The 22948-nt window shown below is 44.4% G+C and overlaps 2 protein-coding genes across 4 annotated transcripts in view; one reads left to right on the plus strand and one right to left on the minus strand.

Annotated features, from left to right (window-relative positions):
* The window catches only part of Rab1a (RAB1A, member RAS oncogene family), a 29489-nt gene extending 27503 nt beyond the window's left edge, over positions 1-1986 (plus strand). The window contains exon 6 of the mRNA XM_004849961.4: positions 1-1986. Coding sequence (XP_004850018.1) covers positions 1-198 — 198 coding nt within the window. The 3' untranslated portion in view covers positions 199-1986.
* The window catches only part of Cep68 (centrosomal protein 68), a 26531-nt gene continuing 5404 nt past the window's right edge, over positions 1822-22948 (minus strand). For 2 of the 3 annotated variants that reach the window (XM_004849962.4, XM_087216293.1), the window contains exons 2-7: positions 19330-19721; positions 15912-17411; positions 14414-14536; positions 11587-11683; positions 6457-6630; positions 1822-5445 (exon numbers count right to left, since the gene is read on the minus strand). In XM_004849962.4, coding sequence (XP_004850019.1) covers positions 6461-6630; positions 11587-11683; positions 14414-14536; positions 15912-17411; positions 19330-19677 — 2238 coding nt within the window. In that variant the 5' untranslated portion in view covers positions 19678-19721 and the 3' untranslated portion in view covers positions 1822-5445; positions 6457-6460. Of the gene's footprint in view, positions 5446-6456; positions 8540-11586; positions 11684-14413; positions 14537-15911; positions 17412-19329; positions 19722-22948 lie in introns of those variants that run through there. The other variant, XM_087216294.1, reaches the window with a different exon arrangement.

Consider the following 22948-nt stretch of genomic DNA (forward strand, 5'->3'; position numbering starts at 1 on the left):
GAATTTGCTGATTCCCTTGGAATTCCATTTTTGGAAACCAGTGCTAAGAATGCAACAAATGTTGAACAGTCTTTCATGACGATGGCAGCTGAGATTAAAAAACGAATGGGCCCTGGAGCAACAGCTGGTGGCGCAGAGAAGTCCAATGTTAAAATTCAGAGCACTCCAGTCAAGCAGTCAGGTGGAGGCTGCTGCTAAAATTTGCCTCCATCCTTTTCTCAGCAATGAATTTGCAATCTGAACCCAAGTGAAAAACGAAATTGCCTGAATTGTACTGTATGTAGCTGCACTACAACAGATTCTTACCGTCTCCACAAAGGTCAGAGATTGTAAATGGTCAATACTGACTTTTTTTTTATTCCCTTGACTCAAGACAGCTAACTTCATTTTCAGAACTGTTTTAAACCTTTGTGTGCTGGTTTATAAAATAATGTGTGTAATCCTTGTTGCTTTCCTGATACCAGACTGTTTCCCGTGGTTGGGTAGAATATATTTTGTTTTGATGTTTATATTGGCATGTTTAGATGTCAGGTTTAGTCTTCTGAAGATGAAGTTCAGCCATTTTGTATCAAACAGCACAACCAGTGTCTGTCACTTTCCATGCATAAAGTTTAGTGAGATGTTACATGTAAGATCTGATTTGCTAGTTCTTCCTTGTAGAGTTATAAATGGAAAGAGTACACTATCTGATTAATAGTTTCTTCATACTCTGCATATAATTTGTGGCTGCAGAATATTGTAATTTGTTGCACACTATGTAACAAAACAACTGAAGATATGTTTAATAAATATTGTACTTATTGGAAGTAATATCAAACTGTATGGTGATAAGTATTGTTTTAATTATTACGGTTAAAGGGAAATAGAGCCTTGCATTATACTCAAAACAGCCATTTGTGTGTGCAGCCAGGGAACAGTAGACCAATTGTGCATTATCCAGTATTTCTAGCTAACAGACCTGATAAATGACCTAGGGAGGCATCTGCTGTTAGGGATTTAACCAACTTCAGTAGTTCAGTGAGCTCAAATTGTATGGAAATCAAGTTTAGAATGTGTACTTCTAGCATATTATTTTTCTCTAAAACCATTTGAAATGGCCTCAGTGGTCAACATTTTATTAATTCATCTGTGGTAGAGGTGGAGAGTATACCTTAACTGGCAAGCGGTCATATAAAATACGCTGATAGTTCTTCTGTGCTCTGAGTCAAGATATCAGCTGTTTCATCCTTCACAAGGGTAGAATTTATGTTGGAGGAGAGTTCATGCATTAAAGTAGAAAGCAGGAAACTTGGGGCTGGGGATATAGCTCAGTGGTAGAGGGCCTGCCGGACATGTGGCAGAGCCTTGGGTCCCCAGAATACAAGATAGGAAACTTTATTGCCCCAATTTTATTTTTTTTTGGGGGGGGTACTGGGGATTGAACTCAGGTCATTGCACCTTCGAGGCAGGTAGAGGAACCACTGAGCTAAATTCCCGGCCCTATTGCCCCAATTTTAGACATTATATCCCTGAAAATGAACTGAAACATGAATGCTAGGTGGGAATTATAAATGAAAGATCAATATTTTGGCAAAATTCTTGCATGTATGTGAAAATTTTGTTTAAAAAACCTGTCAGGATCCTAGGGTTTGTTTTTGTTTTATTGTGGGAAACTTAACCTGTTGCTGACACTGGCATTTAAAAGTGCCAGAGGTCAAAGATTATTTCCTTAGGTTGAAGTAGCAGCCAAAATATTCTTGACATGGGTGCCTGAGATATGGCTGTTAGCAAAACATTTTATTGTGGGGTCTTTAATGAGAAAATTTAAGTTAAAAACAAGCCAAAAATTATAGTTTTCTTTATTTTTCACTAAACAGGCAAATGAGATACATGGTACAAAAATAAGTGGTAAGATTATTGTAAAATGAAATGAACAGAATAAATATTCAATTTAATTTTCCATCTATGAGAATTTCACAATAAAATCATAGTTTACTTTGTATTATAGACGTGCTTGTTGGATCTATTCATCCTTATATAAGGCAAATGACAAATTCCTGAAGTTACCAATAGCTATTTGTGGTTTTTTTCTTTTAATGCTTAAAATTTTTTTTTCCCTTTATCAATACAGTATATAAAGGGGGAAAATAATTCACAAACTATTTTCTAAAGTAGCTAAATGACATGAAACAAATATCAGATGGGCTATTAAATGGGATGCTGTGCATTTTAGAATTATATAGCAAAAGTTGTTCAAACTGTCAGCTTATTCTTGGCAAGTTATCAGAAAATATTACATGAATTTATTTTGATATATGAGCATATTTACATACTTAGTTTGGAAAATCAATGTTCTTTTCCTTGTGGCAGTCAAAATTAGGACTTACCACAGCATTTCAGCATACTTCACTATTTGCTTTTATTTATATGCCAATAAATCCATTTTTGAAAAAATATATTCCTGCTTCTAACCCCATTTTCAAGTATAAACATTTCAAGGCTGCCGTGGTCTTTAACTAGTTCACATAGAAAGGAATTATCACTTGTCATGTTTTAAATATAAGAGGCTGCCATAATTTAGTTTACATAATGAATGTTCAAAGCAGGGGCAAACTGGGAAATCCTTATAGAAGGAAACCCATAATGGTCTGACCACTAACTTCCTGTTCTCTGACCTTGGATAGAAATTTCTTTTTAGCATATACATTGCCATTCCACGATATCTTACATCAACCTTTGGGTTCCCACATAAACTTCAAAACTGCCCTGTATTGTAAGTCTCCTATTTGCTGGAGCTTAGCCAGGTGTTTATAACAAGAACCCAGTCTTTTTTTTTTGGTACTGGAGATCGAACTTGGGACCTCGCACTTGTGTGGCAGACGGTGGCACCAGTGAGCTAAATCCCCGGCCCAAGAACCCTGTCTTGAAATTGCTCACCTTTAGTTTTTGCCACTTTCCTCTAGACAAATTCCATTTATTTTAAGGGATTACTAAGAAATTTTATTTAATATGGCACCACAAGGTGCCAACCTGCTTGGCTACTTAAATCTAACCTGGCAGTGTTTGGTGATGGGAATACTACTGGCAGCATCTTCCTAGGGTGAAATAATTTCAGCTTGAGTTTTAAGAGAGGTTTCAAACTGTGCATAGCTGAAGATGTAATTAACAGTCGTGTTAATACTCTGGTGGCATTTACATCCAGCTTCAGAGAGTACTCTTTAGTCACATCTTATTTCAAACAAGATGAACAAAAATATCTTAGATCATCTCTAGATAAGGTAGCAGTTTCTTGGGAAAAACAGTATTCCAAAATAAAATTGAAAATCCCTGTCACTTGAAGCTGATTATTATTGCAGTGAGTGGGAATAAGAATACCATATTCTACATTCAACTGGTGTAATATTAGTCAGCTTGTTTCCATAAGGTTATCACCTTCAAAAATGCCAATTTCGGGCTCGGGATTTAGCTCAGTTGGTTCTAAGCGCCTGCCTCGAAAGCCTAAGCGCAAGGTCCCGAGTTCGATCCCCGATACCAAACTGGGGATCAAACTGGGGACCTCATGCTTGCCAGGCAGGTGCTATGCTGCTGAGCTAAATCCTGGCCCCAAAGTGACATATTCATGCTTGTCAAATGGGTTTAATTTGTAAGGGCTGCTCTAACATACTCTGGAAAGGCATGTTCCAGTTTACACCTACATCAAATGTATCAATTTGAGAGTAGAGGCCATCACACATACCTGCCTTTTAAACCAATTCTAGGCTTTAAAGAAATAATATAGTTATTATGTGTGAATATAATATGCATATATATGCACACATAATTGATAATTATTTGCCAGGGAGATTTTTTTTGGTCTTTAAAAATCTCAACATTTATAGAATCAAGATAAATATGATGGCAGAATCATAAAAGTTTAATTCTGAATGTGCTCTTAAATTTATGGTTAATCCACATTATGCTACAGGCATTTGAAATACTGCATTTTATGTGTAGCTACTCCTAAATAGCCAATTAAATATTAGAATTAACAGCTATTTCCAGTGTCTAAAGTCTAAGAAATTTGGAGCAGAAAAATCACATTTAATAAAACTTTACATACTGTTAATGTATTTTGCTTCCATTTGGTATTCAAAGCCCAAGTAGAACTTTTTAAAGTGCTCTTTTTGGTGCGTGGAATCTGCAGTTACTAGCAATAACTGCTTTGCTTCAAAACACTTAGTGAGGGCTGAGGATTTAGCTCAGTGGTTCCGCGGCCTGCCTCGAAAGCGCAACAACCCGAGTTTGATCCCCAGTACCAAAAAAAAAACCACTTAGCGAATCGATGTTTTAAATGATTGATCCACACACTTTTTTTCTTTCTTTTGACAAGGTACTTAACATCTACTCCCAAAAGACCAAGATTTTACTCCCGACAGGTTTAGTTTCTGTAGTCTTCCAAGGGAGAACAGAAGGGACAGTTGAGTTCTCCAAGAATCACCCTTAAGCTTGTTAATAAGCTCCATAACAAAGCTGAAGTACAACAGTAGTTTTCTGATGCCCTGACACATTCCCTTCCCCTTATTCGGGATTGAATTCAGGACCCTGCACTTTCCACGAAGGTGTGCCACTGAGCTACATCCCCGGCTTTCTTTTAAGGAATCAGTTAGGCAGGAAGGTGGAGACGTCAGCCACAGAACACAGCAAAGTGTTATCACCTGTGCTCAAAGTAGTCTGTAGAGGTTCTACTCGCTTACCAGTTTCCTTCTACAGATCAGTGGCTAAAATCGCTTTTAAAAAAGTCTTTAAAGAGGAAATTTAAAACCTGAGCCTAACTTTCTGAAAAGACCCAAGGCTTTTGGTCAATCAACTGCTTTTTCAGTCTCATGAGTCCCCTTCTATGCCTGGGAATACCAAGTACTGTATTTGGAATCTTTTTTTTTCCTGGTACTGAGGATCAAACTCAGGACTTTTGCTTGTAAGGCAGGTGCCACACCACGGAGCTAAATCCCTGGGCCTGGAATCTTCTTTCTCAAAGCCGTCTTCTCCATGACCTCAACAGGTAGAAGAGTTAGGAGCTTTGTCCGCAATTTTTTTTTAACTGAACAGAGAAGACCTGTAAATTTTACTATTTTATCAAAAATTGCAAAGCCACATGCTTTTTACAGAGAAGCACCAAAAGGAAAACCTTAAGTCTGGAAGGACTCATTGTAAATAGAAACAGTAACTTCAGGGCCGGGGGATTTAGCTCAGTGGTTCCGTGGCCTGCCTTGAAAGTGCAAGGACCCGAGTTTGATCCCCAGTACCAAAAAAAAAACAAACCAGTAACTTCAACAGCCCTTACTTCTACAAGAGAAAGGCATTTTAAAGCTAGTATATTAAAATTTCCTCCTTAATTTAACTGTTAAGTGACTCTTGCCAGGACTTGAGAACATTTTCTTCCCAAGAACAACCTTTGGCTGGCGACTGCAGTTTTGCTGAAGAAGATGCCTGAAAGAAAGTGCAAAATGTTGAAGAAACAGCAGCAATCACCTGCATTCATTTAAAAACCAAGATGGGGGTCAGGGATTTAGCTCAGTGTCGCCACGCCTGCCTGGCAAGCCCAAAGTCCTGAGTTTGACCCCCAATACTGGAGGAGGAAAAAAAAAAAACAAGCCTAAGATGACTACTTAAATTGCTGTAATGAAACTATAGGAACTCTTCATTCTTGAAATATCTTAGGGTTTTCTTTTTTTGACAGGGTCTCAGCCAGGCTACCCTGTAAGTTGTGAACCTCCTGCCTTCGCCTCCTCAGTGCTAGGATTATAAGCACATGCCACCACATATGGCTGCGACAGTGAATTCTTACCTAGAAAATCTGGTTGAGCTTATGAACATTGAGTTATAGAATTCCAGAGAAAGAACAGTACAATTGTGGAATATTAAGTGTTGGGCAGTGGCAACTACTCTTAGCCCTTCTTTCCTATTATTCCCTGTTTGAATTTCTGAGGGGAAAGTTGTATTACTTAAGTCTCCAAGGTGTGTAAAACTCATGTGTCTCCTAGCCTTTTTTTCAAATGAGTGGTGTAGGAAATACGCAGAGTTCTTCTGTGGGAAGGGAGCATCAGCAGTAACTGGGTGTCTGTGGACAGAAAGTGCTGCAGAGACGCTTGGAGATGGGGCACCAAATTAGCTGGGTGAGAAGACCCTCCAGGTGGGGCGGCCTAATCCATACTGGAAGTGTACATGTGTACATGTGCAGAAATGAAGTACAGTTAAAGCTGCTGCTGTCTTTGGATGACAAGCGTGGAGGTGCTCATTCTTAGCAGGCAGCAGGGATGAAACAAAGTAAAGGAAGGTAACGACTCCTTTTCTATACCACTGGTGACCTTCCTCCAGCCATCTCATTTGTTTAAATAAGCTCAGCATGCTTCTAAGTGACAGTCAACTGTCAAAGCAGGAGCTCTGTGCCCTAATCAGCACTGGGGCTGGAGGGCAGACTTCTTTGTTTCCTCTACTTACCTGGTTAAACCCCTGCATGTGGGGGCTCCGTGGCTGCCACTGGCTTATTGTCAGGGATGAGGCTGCAGCCAGCCAGCATGTCCATAGAGGCTAGGATAGAGTCATAAAGCCGATCTGCGTGGCTTTCCAGTTCACCAGACTGCTTCGAGATCCTCCCAAGGACATCCTTTAAAACTAACAATAAGGCATATAAAAAAAAGGTATACCATTTTGCTCAAAGACTGTGGCAATAGCTCACCTTCCCTCCTCCCTTTAAACAGTGATGTTCCTAGGCTTATGCTGCACTGGAGAATCTATGTTAACTTCTGGTTAAAGCTAAGAGAATTTGCTGGTTCCACTTTAGAATTAACATAATTACAACAGGGTGCGCAGATGTGGTTTTCTGGTGACTGGTATTATCTGTCTGAGGAGATGAGATAGGGCACACTCACATCCTTTTGGGCATAAAGTTTAAAAATGAAATAAAACAGCATGCCTAGATTAGGATGCTGGCCCGCTACCAGCTCCTATCAACTTCTGTTAGCTGGGAGAACTGACATTTCACACAGATGGTCTTCAGAGTTATTTGGGAATGCTTGTGAACCCTTCTGTGGGTCCTAAGTGAACAGACTTAAAGATCTGTTAGCAAGGCCAAGCTTCACTCCTGCAGTGTTGGAATGAGGAAGGGATGGGCTGGGGTCAGTGGATCACACACAGCAGGGCTTTTTTTTCTCTTTAAAAAAATATTTTTGTTAAACACAAAGACTGCCTTAGCTTCCGGTGCCTTTATCAGCTGTGTTATAAGCTCCCTTGTTTCCTGCTACAGTGCAATGTGTGCCCACAGAGGGGAAAGAGGAAACTGCGTATCTGCAGATGATGCAGACTAGATGGCGGGAAGGAGAAGGAACTGTTGAGATCAGCCCTGGGTAGGCCACATCAGTGCCCTTTCATCAGGGCAAAGTGCTGTCCTAGTAGAGGAATACAGCTAGGTGACACCTGGCTGTAAGGGTGGCAGCCTGTGCTCTCTCCTTCATCAGACCTGTGTTCAGTCTCCTTGTGTATTGCCAGTAGAATTCAGGGAATCTTTTTGTTTGACCTTTTAGATGGTAGGGGCCAAAGAAAAGAGAAGTCAGGAAGGGGAATAAAACAGAAATTTTTCCCACTGTGACTCTTAAGTGTTTCCTCCCACTTTGTTACCGGAGATTGTACACAAGAGCTATTACTAAACTACATTTTTAGCCCTTATTTTTCATTTTGACACAGGGTCTCACTAAGTTGTCTATGCAGGACTTGAATTTGTGATCCTCTTGCCTCAGTCTCCCTCAGTGCTAGGATTACAAGTGTGTGCCATTGTACCCAGCTACTTTTGTGTTTTAATTACGTACAAATACATAGGGATCTCATTTGGCTTAATGACAACAGTCATTAACTCATTATAATAAGGAACCAGGGTGTGAGACAACTGCCAGCTGCTCTTAAGTACCTGGGTAAAAATGGAGAGCAAAAATAGGGACGCCTATTTCAGGACTTCCTGGAGGGGCACATAAACTTTGGCATCACATCATTAAAGTTACACTTGTAGCTAAGTAAGAAAATGTGGTGCTCTCAGGGGAGATGTGTGCTAGCTCCACTAATCCCAGGAAGAAAGTGTGAAGTGTCAAGAGGAACTTGTGATTTTCACAAAACCCTTAAGTGTTCTGATTATTCCAGACAGGATGGGAGAGCCAGTATACCAATCCGAAAGAGCCCACATACATATGTGAGAACTACAGAAAACTGAAGTCTACTTCTGGCCAGTAAATTCCCCTAGGTCGCTTGTGAGAGCAGGGCAAAGTGGGCTGTTCTTATTACTACAGGATAGGCACTGAAAACTATTTCTGAATTGACTTTCAAGTGAAGATCAAAATGGTAACTTTGAAGAGACCTACTTTTTATGAGTGGCCTCCATGAAGAAGAGGAAGTTCCTGTATTTGAGTGCTTTCCCTTCTGGCTCAGGCTCCTGCCCCTCCAGACAATCTGACAGCTGGAGTTAGTGCACAGCAGCTGCCTGAGGGATTTTCACAGCTCTTAAGGTAAGGATGATAGCAGTTTCTATCTTATAAAGCTGTGATTAAATGAAAAAAAAAAAAAGATAATGCCAACTGCTTCAGTCTATGCTAAGTGTTCAGTAAAATGCTAGTGTAATTACAAGCGCATCAAAGGAGCTAGCATACTGAGTTTCTGCCCAACGTAAACCTAAAGATCCTAGTGCAAGAGAACATGGGAAGAACTAAAACAGAGACCTTACGAGGACAAAGGATTGCAAAGAGCTCACAATTCATACTGGACAGACACTTCTGTGCTGAAAACCCTTCAGTGGTCACTGTCCATCAAAACGCCTCTGCCTATTCACAGATCTTCCCAGAATCCAAGTGGAATGGTCTGGAAATGCTTCGGGTGGTTGTAACTCGGAGATGGCTGACTGGCACCCAGTAGGGGTGCTAACCATTCTGCAATGCACAGGAAGCTTCCCTACAAAGAATGCTGGAGGCCCGTATGCCAGTGGGCAAGTGCTGAGAACTCCCTCTCCCCACTGCCCACTGCTCTCGTTAAGCGAAGTGCCTCTCACTTCCTCCTGACCCCTGGGCCCTGCCCAGCTTTGCTTATGCTATTTGATGCCAGTATAAATCCCACCTCACTCTACAACTGAAGCATAATATAGATGGGCTGTGTAAGTCCTTGCTGGTAGTCTTACATGAAATTAGGGAATGCTTTTGGGGGCTCCTAAGTCCAGTACTTCAACCTAGCATTTTGTTTGTTTGGGTTTTTTTTGGTACTGGGGATTGAACTCAGGTCCTTCCGCTTTCGAGGCAGGCGCCAGAACCACTGGCTACATCCCTGGCTCAACCTAGCATTTTGACTGATGGTTCATATCATAGCTTCTCCCCCAGGGGACAAGGAAGACCATAAATTCTTGGTACTAGACCCACTTAGAAGTACTCTTAATGTTTTTGATTTTTACAGTTTCCTAAAGTAGACTCCATCCTGCAAAATGGGTTAGAACTTGGCTTGCATGCCACAACCATCCCGCTCCTTCTTGTCAGTAAACTTCCTTCATTCCTTGAGAATAGACTGTTTTCAATACATTGTTTTCCTGGAACAAATCCTTGACCAAAGCAGATAAACAAGAGTTCCACCTGAGCTGTGTAAGATGAGAGGGCTGCCTACTGAATAACCCAGCCACAACTAAGGGCTGCCGGGTTAAAACCAGAATTCTTACCCAGAATACCACCAGGCAAACAAAAGCAAAAGCAAGAGTGCTGTTTTTGCAGGCTTGTTACCTAATTTCTGATAGGCTTACTTTTATGACTGTAAATGTCCCACCATGGGTCTCCAGGGGCAGCAATGATGCAAAGAACCCACAGACCATCATCACGGAACTCTACGCGTGGTTCATGGCAGTGGGGAAGGGTGTGTTCTTGCAATACTGGCTCTTTACCAAGCACAGTGTAGGTCCCTGGGCTTGCTGCTGAAAGGATTAAGTGCTAGCTATGGAAAAAAACCTCAAGCACGTAAAAACATACACAGACCAATGAAACAGAATGGAGAACCCAGAAATAAATCCACACATCTAGAGCCAATTGATTTTTTTTTTATACAAAGGGAGCAAGACACAGAAAAGTGAAAGTTTCTTCAATAAATGAAGTTTGCACCATTTTCTTTTTTGGTACTGGGGATTGAACTCGGGTCCTTGCGCTTGCGAGGCAGGTGGTGGAACCATTGAGCTAAATCCCCGGCCCCGCACCATTTTCTTTGCAGAAGATTTAAACTTGATTCCCATCCCTCACCTTATATAAAAACCAACCCAAAATGGATCAAAGACTTAAATGTAACTCCTGAAACTGAAACTACTAGAAGAAAATATGTTGCAGGACATTGGTCTGGGCAAAGTTTTTTTTTGGTATAACCCCAAAAGCATAGGTGCAACAGAACTGATAAACAGAATGACATCAAACTAGAAAGCTTCTGCACAGCAAAGCAAACAACAGCGAAGAGACAACCTACAGAAAGGGGAAAATGTATTTGAACTGTTGATCTAACAAGGGACTAAATCCCAGAATATACAAAGAATTCAAACAAAAAATTTTTTTAATGAGTTAATAATAACCTGAATAGAGATTTCTCAAAAGATACACAAATGACCAAAAATATATGAAAAATCGCTCACTATAACAAATGGTGAGGGAAATGCAAATGAAAACCACAATGAGATGTAATCTCCAGTTAGAACAGCTATTATTAAAAAGACAATGCTTGGGCTGGGGATTTAGCTCAGTGGTTCTGCCGCCTGCTTCAAAAGCCTAAGGACCTGAGTTCCATCCCCAATACCAAAAAAAAAAACTGTCGGTGCGAGTTAAATCAGTACAGCCACTATGGAAATTCCTCATAACACTAGAAATAAAACTGCCACATGATCTACCAGTTCCACAACTGGGAATATATTTAAAGGAAATGAAATCAGTATAACAAAGACATTTGCAATAGACATCAATCTAGGTGTCCACTGATGGATGGATTGAAAAACATGGATTATATACACAATAGAATATTACTCAGCCATAAAAAGAATGATATTCATTAGCAACAACATGGATAGAACTGAAGAACATGTTAAGTGAAATCAGGCACAGAGAAGACATACTGTATGTTCTTATGTGGACTCACATGGAAGCTAAAAGGTAGATCTTACAGAAGGGTGTGGAGAGAGAATGGAGAGAAGACAGTTAATGGGTAAACAACAGGTATGCAGTTGGGACAGAAAAAGGAGTAACATTTGGGTGGGGGGTAGTGCCAAGCATCAAGCACTGGGCCTTGTATATGCCCATGAGTTTTATCCCTTGACCCATTTCTAATGTTTTATAGCACAGAAGGGTAACTATACATGACAACAATTAATTGTGTATTTCAAAATAGATTTGGAATGGTCCATTCCAATAGATTGGAATGGTCCTAACATGAGAAAATGCTAACAATAAATGTTTGAGCTAATGAATACACCTATCATTACACACTGTACACATGTACTGAAATGACACACTGCACCCCATAGATTTGTGCAATTATATGCCAGTCCAAAATAAATAAGAGAGAAAAGTTGCTGGAGCTTCTCACCTGGGGTACTGTCCAGCAGGCACTGAAGAAGTGTCTCCCCCTTCTCTAGGACACTCTCTGTCAAGGACTGATGCTCATGTATATCTCTCTTAAATTGCTTCAGATGTATCAGGAAAAGAAAAAAAAAGCTTCATTACTATTATTTTATAAAAGTTGTTCAAAACAAATGCCAGGCAAGGTAGCTGGAAAATATAGACTGCCTAGTCTACAAAATACTTTAAGCAATGAGTGGTTTAACTTCATCTTCTTTGAGCCCAGGGGAAACAGAGTCAGTAGTTTTGTTCTGTTTAGTTTGACAGAAGTTTTCTCCTGGTAGAGGCTGGCTCCTGAATAGCTTGGAGTCAGAGATTCCTTTTTGTGCTTCAATTGTGCTTTCACTCATGGAAGTAATGGGATTCCCAAAATCAATTGTACTGTATCTGAATGGACGTTCTAAGTAAGAACCACAAGCAGTCTGCCATTATGGAGAGCCCCCAGGAGCTGTTGCGTCTACCTCGGTGACTTCTCTCCATAGGCCTCTGGAACTGCCTCTGCATCAGGGCTACTCGTGGCTACTAGGCCTGTGGCTGGCTGGCTGTGACCTTTAGCTGCTGAAAAGTGTAAGGTCATACTCATGATCACTAGTCTGGGGCAAAACTTGGTGGTTAACATTTTGAAGTGATAATTTTACTGTTGGATTTGCAGGTTTTTTTGTTAGTCTTCCTTTACTCTGATACCTATACTTATTCTCTGGTACTATGTATAGTTTAGATGCTGCTTTACCCCACCATGTTAAGACAAAGTACAAATGAGTCACATATTAAAATGTGAACAGACATACGCTTACACTAGGTCTTGATATAAGCAGAAGCCAGGATAGCTCATACCTAAGCATGGGCCATGCACTACTGTGTGGGAAGGGGCCGACAATACAGTCTCACAGGCCTAAGCCTTGATGGCTTGCAGGAGCAACTCCTGCCTCAGATCTCAGCTGTATCCACACAGACAGCTGCTTCTGGCTGGCCTGGAAGGTAACAGAAGGGTGTGAGGGATCAAATGTAGGGAATGGAGTTAGTCCCTTTGTCCCTGTCCTGACAGAGAAGCAAAGGCTACTGAGGTATCTAGCAGGGTGATTTCTCTCCTTACAGAGGTGCTGGCCCTGCAGCTGGGGTGGGGGTCCTGCAAAGGGGTGTGTGTGTTTGTGTGCTCGCATGGGGGTCTGCACACAAAGGACTCTTGGGCTCTGCTTTCCATTCCTATGCTCACTCTGGCTGAGGAACTCATGGCAACAGCTCCACACCGCAGCAAATAGCATTCCTTATACGGTGGAGCAGTTAAGCCTGCCGGCCCAAGCTCAGGCAAGATTTCAGCTGGCTCCAAAACAGAAAACAAAGGCCCTCCCTCCAGCTGGGGTGTGGTTCAGTGGGCTGGAATCAGCTTAGCACAGGCTGGTGCAGCCCTGGCTCAGGCACATATAAATCACAGCCTCTTCAGATAGGGCTGGGTGAGAAACTCAATAAACCCCTTCTAAACAAGCATCAAGCTCAGACCGCAGATACCACCCATGGTCCTTCATGGAGAAGTTAGAGGCTTGGCCAGTCGGACATGCTGACAATCAGCCAATGTTAACTGTATGTTCAGAAGAAACAACTATGATTTATTCTTTGATACACTTAATATAGTCATGTTAAATAAAACTCAGAGATATTTTTAAAATAACAGGACACTAATTAAAAAATGAAAAATTAAATTCAAACTTGAGCTTAAACATTTTGTGTACAATTGCTCCATCAAAATGCCCTGTGTATATTCTGGAGTCAAGATAATTTCAACTCAGATCCTTAAATACCGGCATAGTCCAGTACAACATTCTGTGATGACCAAGGGTTCTGTACCTACGCTGTTCAGTGTGGCATCCACTAGCCAGATGTAGCAACTGAGCACTTGGAGTGTAGGGAGTGGCAACTTAAAAAAATCTGAACCTTTAATTTTATTTAAATTGCTATATTTGAGTAATGGTTCTACATGTCTATTAATACCTGAGATATTTGGGAAGTTACAATGCAAAACACCCTAAAACATTTTTTCTTTAAATGTTTTGGGGAATTGGTACTAGGGATCTAATTTAGGGCTGTGGGAATGCTAGGTGAGCACTCTACCACTAAGCTACAACCCTTAGCCTTTTTTGTAGCACTGTGGAGGGAACCCAGGAAGCACTGAGCTATATTACTGTTCACTTTTCACATATCTTATTAAACTTCCCAGCCTATTCTCCAACTTATGATTCTGCGTTAGCCTCCCAAACAGCTGAGATTATAGGAATGCACCACCATGCCTAAACCCTGAAGTTGTTTTTTTTTTTCCTTTGGTACTGGTGATGGAACTCAGGACCTTGCACTTGCCAGGCAGGTGGAGTGTTGCTGAGCTAAATCCTCAGCCTCCCAGAAGTTTTTTTTTTTTTTCAAAATAAATCTAGCCAGGCATGGTGGTGCTTCAACACTCGGGAGGCTGAGGCAAGAGGATAACTGGGAGCTTGAGGCCAGCTTGGGCTACATATTGAGTTCAAGACCAGCCCAAACTTTGTAGTGATACTCTGTCTTAAAAAACCAAAAAACAGGACAAAAAACAAACAAATAAATTTAATGTATATTCTCTAAACTCTATTTGGCCTGGGAGGTAACTCATTCATTTCAGTTTTCTGCACTTAGAATTTGAAAAAGGTCTCTGATTAATTTCTGGTAAAACAGGCAACTGAGCTACAACACACCAGGCATCAGTTATTTTATTGTTTAATAATTTTGTCACCACTCTTGTGAATGAACCACCAGAAACTAGGAGCATGTATTACCCGGTAAAATTGCAGAGAAGACTTGAGACCTGTAAGACTGGACTGGGGCGGAGTCCCAAGGTCAGTGACATCTGTGACATTATACAGCCAGTGGATCAACTCTTCTAGCTGACAGCAAAATGTCTGCAGAGGCAAATAAAAGAACACTGAGTATTACTGACAGAACTGCTGTTTACACTATCCAAAGGCTAAAAATATGATGACTCTGGGAGACCACCTGTGTACCTTTCCAGGGCTTTCCCTCAGTCAACAGTCTCCTCCCTCTTCCTGCCTCACCTGTTCCCAGAATGAGGGCTAGACCTTCTGCCAGGGAAACGAGAAGCCCTATTTGCTCTGTCTGCCCTCAGCCAGATGTGACCACAAAAATGACAAGCTGAGAAAACCCAGCCCTGTAGGTCGGAGTGGAGCTGTGAAAGAAAAGGGACAGAACAGTCCAAAAGAGGCAGGTCTGCCACAGAAAGCAATTCTTGGATCAACGCAATTACTAACCACTAAACTGCTTCTCTGAGGAAAACTAAATGCAAAATAAGTAACTAAATCATGACTAACCTGAAGCCACAGTTGAAAACAACTTTAGCTCATGGTATATCAATCTTTTATCACAAAGAAGAGTAAACAGTAACACTGGTCCTACCTTCTTCACAGGACAAATAACCCACATGACTTGTGGGCAGATTAACTGAACTGTCAGGACATGTTGGTAGTGTGGGCTCGTAAGGGCCAGCAGGGCACCTGCCACACTGCAGTGCACCCGCTGCAGTGTGGACAGTGCTCATTCCTGCCTCTCAGACATCGGGTTGCTTGAAGAGTGGGGAAGGGCAAGCTTCTGAACCTTCATCCTGTGTCAAAGCACCGAGTAAAGCTCTGACAGGAATTATTTAATGAACACAATATCCTGAAGAAGCAGCACTCCACATTTTATAAAGCATGCAAGACAAAATTCTGGAGGAGGCAGTGCCTTGATTCAAATCCAGATCTGCCTGGCCCTAACAATCCTATTCCATTCACAATTAACTACATCTCCAGATGCTAATAGGTGCCCCCAAAAAGAAGGTTCAGTGGCCAAGAAGTCAGGACACAGGACATCTGATGCTCCTAACTTTGCAGAGTCACTCGGTGGAAAATGAAGCTCAGAGAAGTCCTGTAGGCAAGACAGCCTCTGAGTTTGTAAAGCCCAGTGTTTCCTAAAGACTTGTGCACAGCAACCCTTTCTATGCACAACACCTCTGAAGTGGGAAGCAGCGGGGAGAGTGGTTAAAAGCTCAGGCTTTGCAGACACATCTGCCTGGCTCTGAGTTCAGGTAGTTGGAAGTGGGCAAGTTACCTTTTTCTCTAAACGGTGAGACGAGAACAGTAATTATCTGGTAAAACCTGTGAGACTAAAGATAAGATACAGCAGAGTGCCTGGCACATGAAGAGTTCATGGTCAACACCAGGAATTTTATGGTGTGAGGGACGGAGGGACAAGACAAAGCCTCTCCATGCTTTGCGTCTTTACCTGCACACACTGGACCAACGAGTCTTTCCTCTGTTCTTCTGCTTTCCTGAGAAGATGCCCTTCAGCATCTGGGTCTGAGAAGGGCCACTTGTCCAACACAGTTGGTGAGGGGTGTGATTTTAGCAGTCCAGAGGAGACCCTCAGGGCCTGGTTGTTCACCAGACTGTCTTCTCCTGCAGAGTCCTGGGCACACACAAAGTTGTGCAGGTTCTGGCCTTCAGAGGCCCCAGACCTCTGGAAGGCAGCCCCAGAAGGAAGCTGGCTTTGGCTGGAATCTGATGGGAAGGAAGCTGGCCCATTACTGTCCGACACTTCAAAAGAGCTCTGTCCCTCAGCAGCCCCAGTGGGTAGGGTGCCTAGATACGAAACTAAACTAGAAACTTGTGTCAGCCGAGTGGGCAGGGCAAGATACTCGTCACTTTCCTCCACCTCTTCCAATTTCCATCCAGACTCCATGCAGGTAGGGTGAAAGACACTCTGGCTGGCCCTCTTGTCCCTCTCTGTCCTGGGTGAGGGCCACCCTCTGTCTCTTGTCCTCACTTGGGGAAGTGAGGGCACCTTGGGGTGCTTGCTCATAGGTGGCCAATCCTTCACGCCCCTCAGAGCTGTCTCTCTACCCTTCCAAGGAGCATCCCCATGGCCTGGGCCTTTAGGCGTTGATGAAAGCTGGCTCCAAGGTGCCAGGCCCATGCTGCCCCACTTCTGGGGTATCCTAGAGGGCCACTGCTTAAGGCCTGGTTCTCTGGGCCCAGAAAATGGTAAAGTGGGAGCCTCTGCTAGTGGACAATTGGGGGAGACATTAATGGGTGACTTGAGGGTGCTTGCTGGGGAGACAGAGAAGCTATCCAGGTCTATACCTGAGTCCTGCAGGACAGGGTCAGCCACCATGTGGCTGTCAAGTTGCTTCGGGAGCCGAGGCCCAGGCCTCAGTGGGTAAGTATAGTCAAGGAGGTCTTCATACTCTTTATTTGGGTTCCAGAGCGGGGAGTGGCGGTCGGGAGAAGGAGGCAGGGAATTGGGCAGCACACAGGCCCAATACTCTGTCTGGAAGGAGAGGTGCCTCCTGCCTGGGCCAGCAGTGTCACCCCCAGAGGCCACAGGGTGTGGGGACCACTGCAGCCGAGGCCCTGCTGCCCCCACAGTGTGGGGCTCCTGGGAGACAGCCAGCTCCAGGGAGGAGGAGACCTTGGCAAGGGAGCCACTCAGAGGCTCTCCCTTCTCTTGGTAACCCTGGAGACTGCTGCCCGTGGGCGAGGCAGAGACACTAGGGCTGCAGAGCCGAGGAGCAGCAGCACCTGAGCTCACCATGGACCTCCGCTGTGACGGGAAAGGGGCACCTGAGATGGGAGGCTGCTGGCTGAGGCCTGGCACCTGGGGTGAATCAACTGGGGAGGGGTCATCTTCAGTATCAGCATTGTGTCCTGAGCAAAGGGCTGTAGTTCTGGGGGTGTTAACAGTTTGAGGTAGCCCCCGAGAGGCAGAAAGCTTCGTCTCCTCCATCTGTAATAAGAGGGAAGACAAGGTACTCAGGGGTAAATAATTGAACCTACTTTCTTCTCAGATGACAACCCAGAGTTTTGTTGTGGACCCCAATGATATCCAGGGAAGATATCAAAATGAAAACTCTGTGACCTCTGAGACAAAAATCAGACAAAAGAGCCTGTGATCCTACTTGGGAGGCTGAGGCAGGAAGATCACCGTGAGATTGAGACCAGCCTGGTGAGTTGAAGGCCAGCCTCAACTCTATAGTGAAGCCATGTCTCAAAAAAAACCAAAACAAACCCCAACAAAACAAAACAAATCAGGCAAAGAAGGATGTGCTGCTAGTGCAGCCCCCAAACAGCCTCTACCTGGAAGTCGTTCCCAACTGATCCCCATCCCTGGTCTTTTTTCAAAAGTTCTTCCTCTATGGTAATGTTTGTGAGCAAGCAGAACTGAGACCATTTTACCGTGCTAAAGCTGAAAAACACTGCATAGCCTCTGGGCAGTATGTCCTGGGCAGGTGAAAGCCTTGATCACCATGACTGACAGGAGATCCAAACCCAGCAACCCCACCAGGTCACAGTCTGCTCAGCTTGAATGCCAGTGGGAACTGAATGCTGGCAGGACGAGTTACTCATCTCAGCTTCTTCATTTTGAATTTTTAATCGGTTTAAAGAACTCCTCCCACTTCAGGGAGGTGGGACATCAGAATAATTAAGGAACAGGCAGATCTGATGTCAACTCCTAACTGCCACCTTCCCAGTGAGTTCCACTTCTCTGTCTTATAGAGTGGAGATCGTAACACTGATGCCTCCTAAAGGTGTAAGGATTTGTGGAGCTCACATGTGCAAAGACACAGAATGAGCCTGACACTAACAGATGTGTCAACAAAAAGTACAGACTCACTCTCATGAAATGGCTCACTTTGTGTGTGTGGTACTAGGAACTGAAGCCATGGTCTTCACATTGAGCTATATCCCCAGTCCCCTTTTTGAATTTTTATTCTCGTTAAATTGCCTAAGCTAGACTCAATCCTGCCTCAGCCTCCCAAAGTGCTGGGATTATAGGTGTGCCCCAGGCATCCAGTCAAAATGGCTCACTTCAGTGTTTAGGGATCTTCTTCCTGAGTGCCAGCACCTCCCAGCACCCCTTGTTCAAAGCCAGGTGGGGCCCATCCTTAGTTTCTCGCAGTCATGCTGAGTCTCCTAACTGAATGAGGCTCCACGAGGGAAGCACACAGCAGCCAAGGCAACAAGGACACAGAGAAGACCAAAGCTGTTCCCAGGAAAGGCTTTGGTAAGCAGAACATAACTGGATGTCTGGACCAGGAGGCACAAATCATTTGGGTCACCCTCCAATTACGAGAGCTTGAAAGATTCAGTGACTAGCCCACAGTCTCACAATTTAGGGGGATGCGACTACCACAGGGCAAGCTACTTTGCAGTTTGGGAGGCCCAAGAGTTCTCCTTAGCCAAGGATAGTGCTGCCCCCTACAGGGACTTCAAGTCTCTAACAAAGCCCCGAGAGGATTTGTCTCAGAGCCCTCAGGAGCCCATAGCCATCCTTTCCCAAGTATCCCCAGGGTACCCCTAAAGCCTTCACACCACCAAGTCTGAAACAGGACAGGGCTCCCCTTGCCAGAGCCCCCTGCTCTAGTCTTCTAGGCAGTAGGCTCTTGGCCATGCCATCGAGGTCCTCAAAAGGTGCCCAGTCATACCTGTGAGGACTAGGAGACACTGACAGAGGATCCTCTTGGCCCTGAGGCCCACCCCTCCACAAGAACCCATGAAACAGAAATCTTCATACACCAGCGTCCCCAACTCCCCAGACTGCATGGCAGCTGGGGAAAGATGTAAGATGGTGGAGGAAATGCTGGCGTGTACTCCCAAAGGACAACACTAGCTCAACCCACAGCCCCATTTGCTTTAATACCCACCTGGCTTCCCACAGGATGCAAAAGGTCTCCGGTCCCTGTGATGGCAGGAGGAAGCAGGACACCAAGGGCAGGCCTAGGCCCATTTGCTACCACTGCTCTCCTGGCCACACTGGCCTGTGGCAGGTAAATTCCAGAGGCGTTGCTAGGGTCAGCCCCAGCCCAGCAGGAAAGGGCAGGTTGCCCCTCTGTCCTGCACACAGGAGAGGCAGGCCCTCCTTCAGCTTCCTGGCATGGAGGCTGCTCTGGCTCAGGGCCCTTCTCTTGCTCCTTGAGGCTCCACCTCCTGAAGGACTGGGACTTCGTGTCCACAGGTGCTTCCAGCTCTGCCTTTTCTTCACCCAGGGCCATTGAGCCGTGCCTGGGTCAGGGCTCCCCTGAATCCTTCAAGCTCCCTACAAAACAGGGGGAGGGAAGAAGGAAAGAAAAATATAGATTCTCTACATCAGTATCCAGGAAACCTTGGTTTTTAATGGGTAAGGCATTTTTCCCTCACTGGTCAAAGGAAAACAGGTAACAAATGGTGACTATACTTCCTCAGGGAAGGTCACGCTTTTCTTCTGCCCTGGACCTTTCCAAAGGGGATGCAAAAGATGCATATAATTTTGTCCTCTTTTTTATTGTGGCTGGTACCATCCCCAACAGCAGGCATCCAGGAGGGTCATCACAGGTACACAATTACTGTGCACAAGGCTTGGCTGGCCGGCTGCATGTTCAGTGGCAAGGCAGTGGTACAGAAAGAACTTTTATTACTATAAACTGCTGAATGGAAGACAGAGGACCATCTCATCCTAAAGGGCATCTTTCTGGGAGGCTGATACAGGGGTAGTTTATACAGGAGACAGTGGTGGCAAACTAGTGGGTGTTTTTTTTCAAATGGAGTTTGTGGCCAAGTGACACAAATCTGATCTTAACTGCCTAGTCAAGAGATGCTTTTTAAGGGGCTGGGGATTTAGCTCAGAGGTTCTGCCGCCTGCCTCACAAGCACAAGGTCCCAAGTTCGATCCCTGGTACCAAAAAAAAAAAGGAGATGCTTTTCAGTTCTGCAAATCTCAAGAATAAAGATCATGACTTCCTTGGGCTGTTCCTGTCTAATTCGTGTTCCCTAGTGCAGTTCCTGATGTGACACAATGGGAGGCTAGAGGGGCAGGCCCTCTTGCAGATCCCTAAACTCATGGTAATGAGGAAACAGCCTTCACCTGATTACTGTGGATGATGACAAGGACAGTGAGGTTAAATGGCAAGCAGGGCAGGAGCGCTGGTCTCAGGGCTTGGCTTTACTGGTCCAAATCAGAGCAAAGGCTTAGATCCTGTCTAGTCACCTTTTCCCCATTGGTCCAGGAGAAGAAGCCTGACTTTCTCACTGGGTGAGAGGCCAGCTGGGCCCTCCCTCTGCACAATCCTGCAGTGGTTCTGTTGTCACAAGGTCTGTTGGCAGGTGGCTTGGGCCTGGCTCTCATCCTCCTACCCAAGAGGATAGCAAGTCAGGGCATGTTGGGCTTCCACTAGGCCCAGGAAGGGTGCTTTCCATGATACATGCCTCTGCCCGGTGAAAGTGCAGGACCTCTAAGAGCATAGAACCAGAGGTAGTGGGACCAGGTGGAGTTTTTTTTTTTTTTTGGTACCGGGATTGAACTCTGGTCCTTGCACTTTCGAGGCAGGCAGCAGAACCACTGAGCTAAATCCCCAGGCCCAGGTGGGGCTTCTTGTTCAGGGTGAGCAAAGAGAGGTTAACTACTCTCAGGCGAGTATGGTTTATGCCAACCTCAGCAGCTATATGGGAAGCCAGGTGGGTAACTGTGGGAGTGGCCCCACAGGGTGAGAACGGACAACAGACTGAGGCAGGCAGGGGAGGGAGCAGAAGGTGAACACTCAGGCAAGAAGGGAAAGAACTGGAGTGGGATCTATAAACAGAAGAGCTCCAGGACAGCAGAGGGAGACTACCCCTGGCCCTAGAGGGCTCCTGCTGGGCATGATGGGAGGGGGCTGAACTGAAAATCGAGAGGAGGAAGACCAACTCCAGGAGGGCTTAGAAGGGGAGGTGAGGGAACTGTGAGCTTAGGATATCAGCAGCCACCTGCAATGCACTTGGGCCAACCTCAAAGCTCAACCCTGGGACAGAAATAGTCTTGTTTCCTTAGAGATGGAGGTGAAGTATGAGAGAGGAGGTGCTGGTGGCAGCAGGGGAGCCTGACAGGGGGCTCACTCTGCCTGGCTTATGTGCCAGGAAATGCATCCTGGGTGGGCACTGCACATACCCCAAGACCCGACACTGCTATGTGCTGGAAAAGAGTCCTATGTGCTGCCTGGACACATGAGACTCCAGCCCACTTCAGAGGTGACCAGAGAGAAGAGCATGCACTTTCCATGTACTTTCATTCAATTCTCACAACCACCAGATAGAGAAGGAGCTAGGCAGAAAAATAATTTTTGACTGGCAATATATGGCTCAAATATAAAATATAATGTTAAGAGGTTTACGTCTGCCTCTGCTCTTGCTCCCATTCCTGCACTAAAATGATCCAGGGTATGCAGAGCATTTACAACAGTGCCATGACATATGTACTGTCAACCACTGTCATTAGTGACACCGGGGCTCTGACAGAATTCTTGTGAACAGGTCACTTTACAAGGAAGGAACAAAGGAGCCAAACTGGAGAAACAGCAGCCAACCATTCATATAAATCAAACACAAAAGTTATACTACATGTCCCTACAAATATAGGCAAGTTTGTTTCGGGGTACAAATTAAGTCTCAAGATGTACATGCAAACACAAATACTAATTTTCATCCTTCTCCCTCCCCTTTTCACCCAATGGTAACAAGTACTACAGGACACTTCTAAGATCTTCTCTCCCACCCCATCCTCTTTTCTGAGACAGGATCTTGCTATGTAGTTCAGACTGGCCTTCAAGTCATTATGTAGCCCAGGGTGGCCTTGAACTGACAGCAATCCTGCCACAGCCTCCCAAATGTTGGGATTACAGGCATGCATCACCACACCTGGCTCTTACCTGTTCTTTTTAAACAAAGTATCTTGGAAATCGTTACTTAGCAACACACAGAAAGCATTTGCTTTCTTCTCAGTGTACAGTGATGTATGGATGCATTCTAGTTTACCAGTCCTTTTATCAATACATACTTGCGTTCAGGTTATTTCCTATCTTTCACTAGTACAAACAGTGCTGTGATAACACATCATTTGCATGTATGCCGGCACATCCACAGTACCATGAGCTAGAAGCAGAACCATTGAGGTGAACGGGACCTGCATGCATGCTTTGTGACACATGCTGCTAGTGGCCTCTAGGTGGTACTGGTCTGCGTTCCCACCAGCATGCGCTGGTATCCCGTTCCCACACAGGGAAACCCCAGGTCAGGAGTCCAGCCCATGTGACTTTAGAATCCAAGCCCTTTATGAACCAACCATGGAACAAGCGACAAAAGAGAAAAGCTCACAAAGCAGATGAGGAAGAAGACTAGCGAGTGGAGGGACAAACAGAAGAGTGACCAAAATAGATTTTCATGAAGCCACATCCTCACCTTGTTGCGTTTCAAGAAACCACACATGAAGACTTATGGGCAAATTGTGTTCCCCCAAATATGGGAATAAGTGAGCCA

Source organism: Heterocephalus glaber, unplaced genomic scaffold (assembly GCF_053883595.1).
Source record: "Heterocephalus glaber isolate CG9 unplaced genomic scaffold, H.glaber_assembly_v1.0 deba00001457, whole genome shotgun sequence".
Lineage (NCBI taxonomy): Eukaryota > Metazoa > Chordata > Mammalia > Rodentia > Bathyergidae > Heterocephalus > Heterocephalus glaber.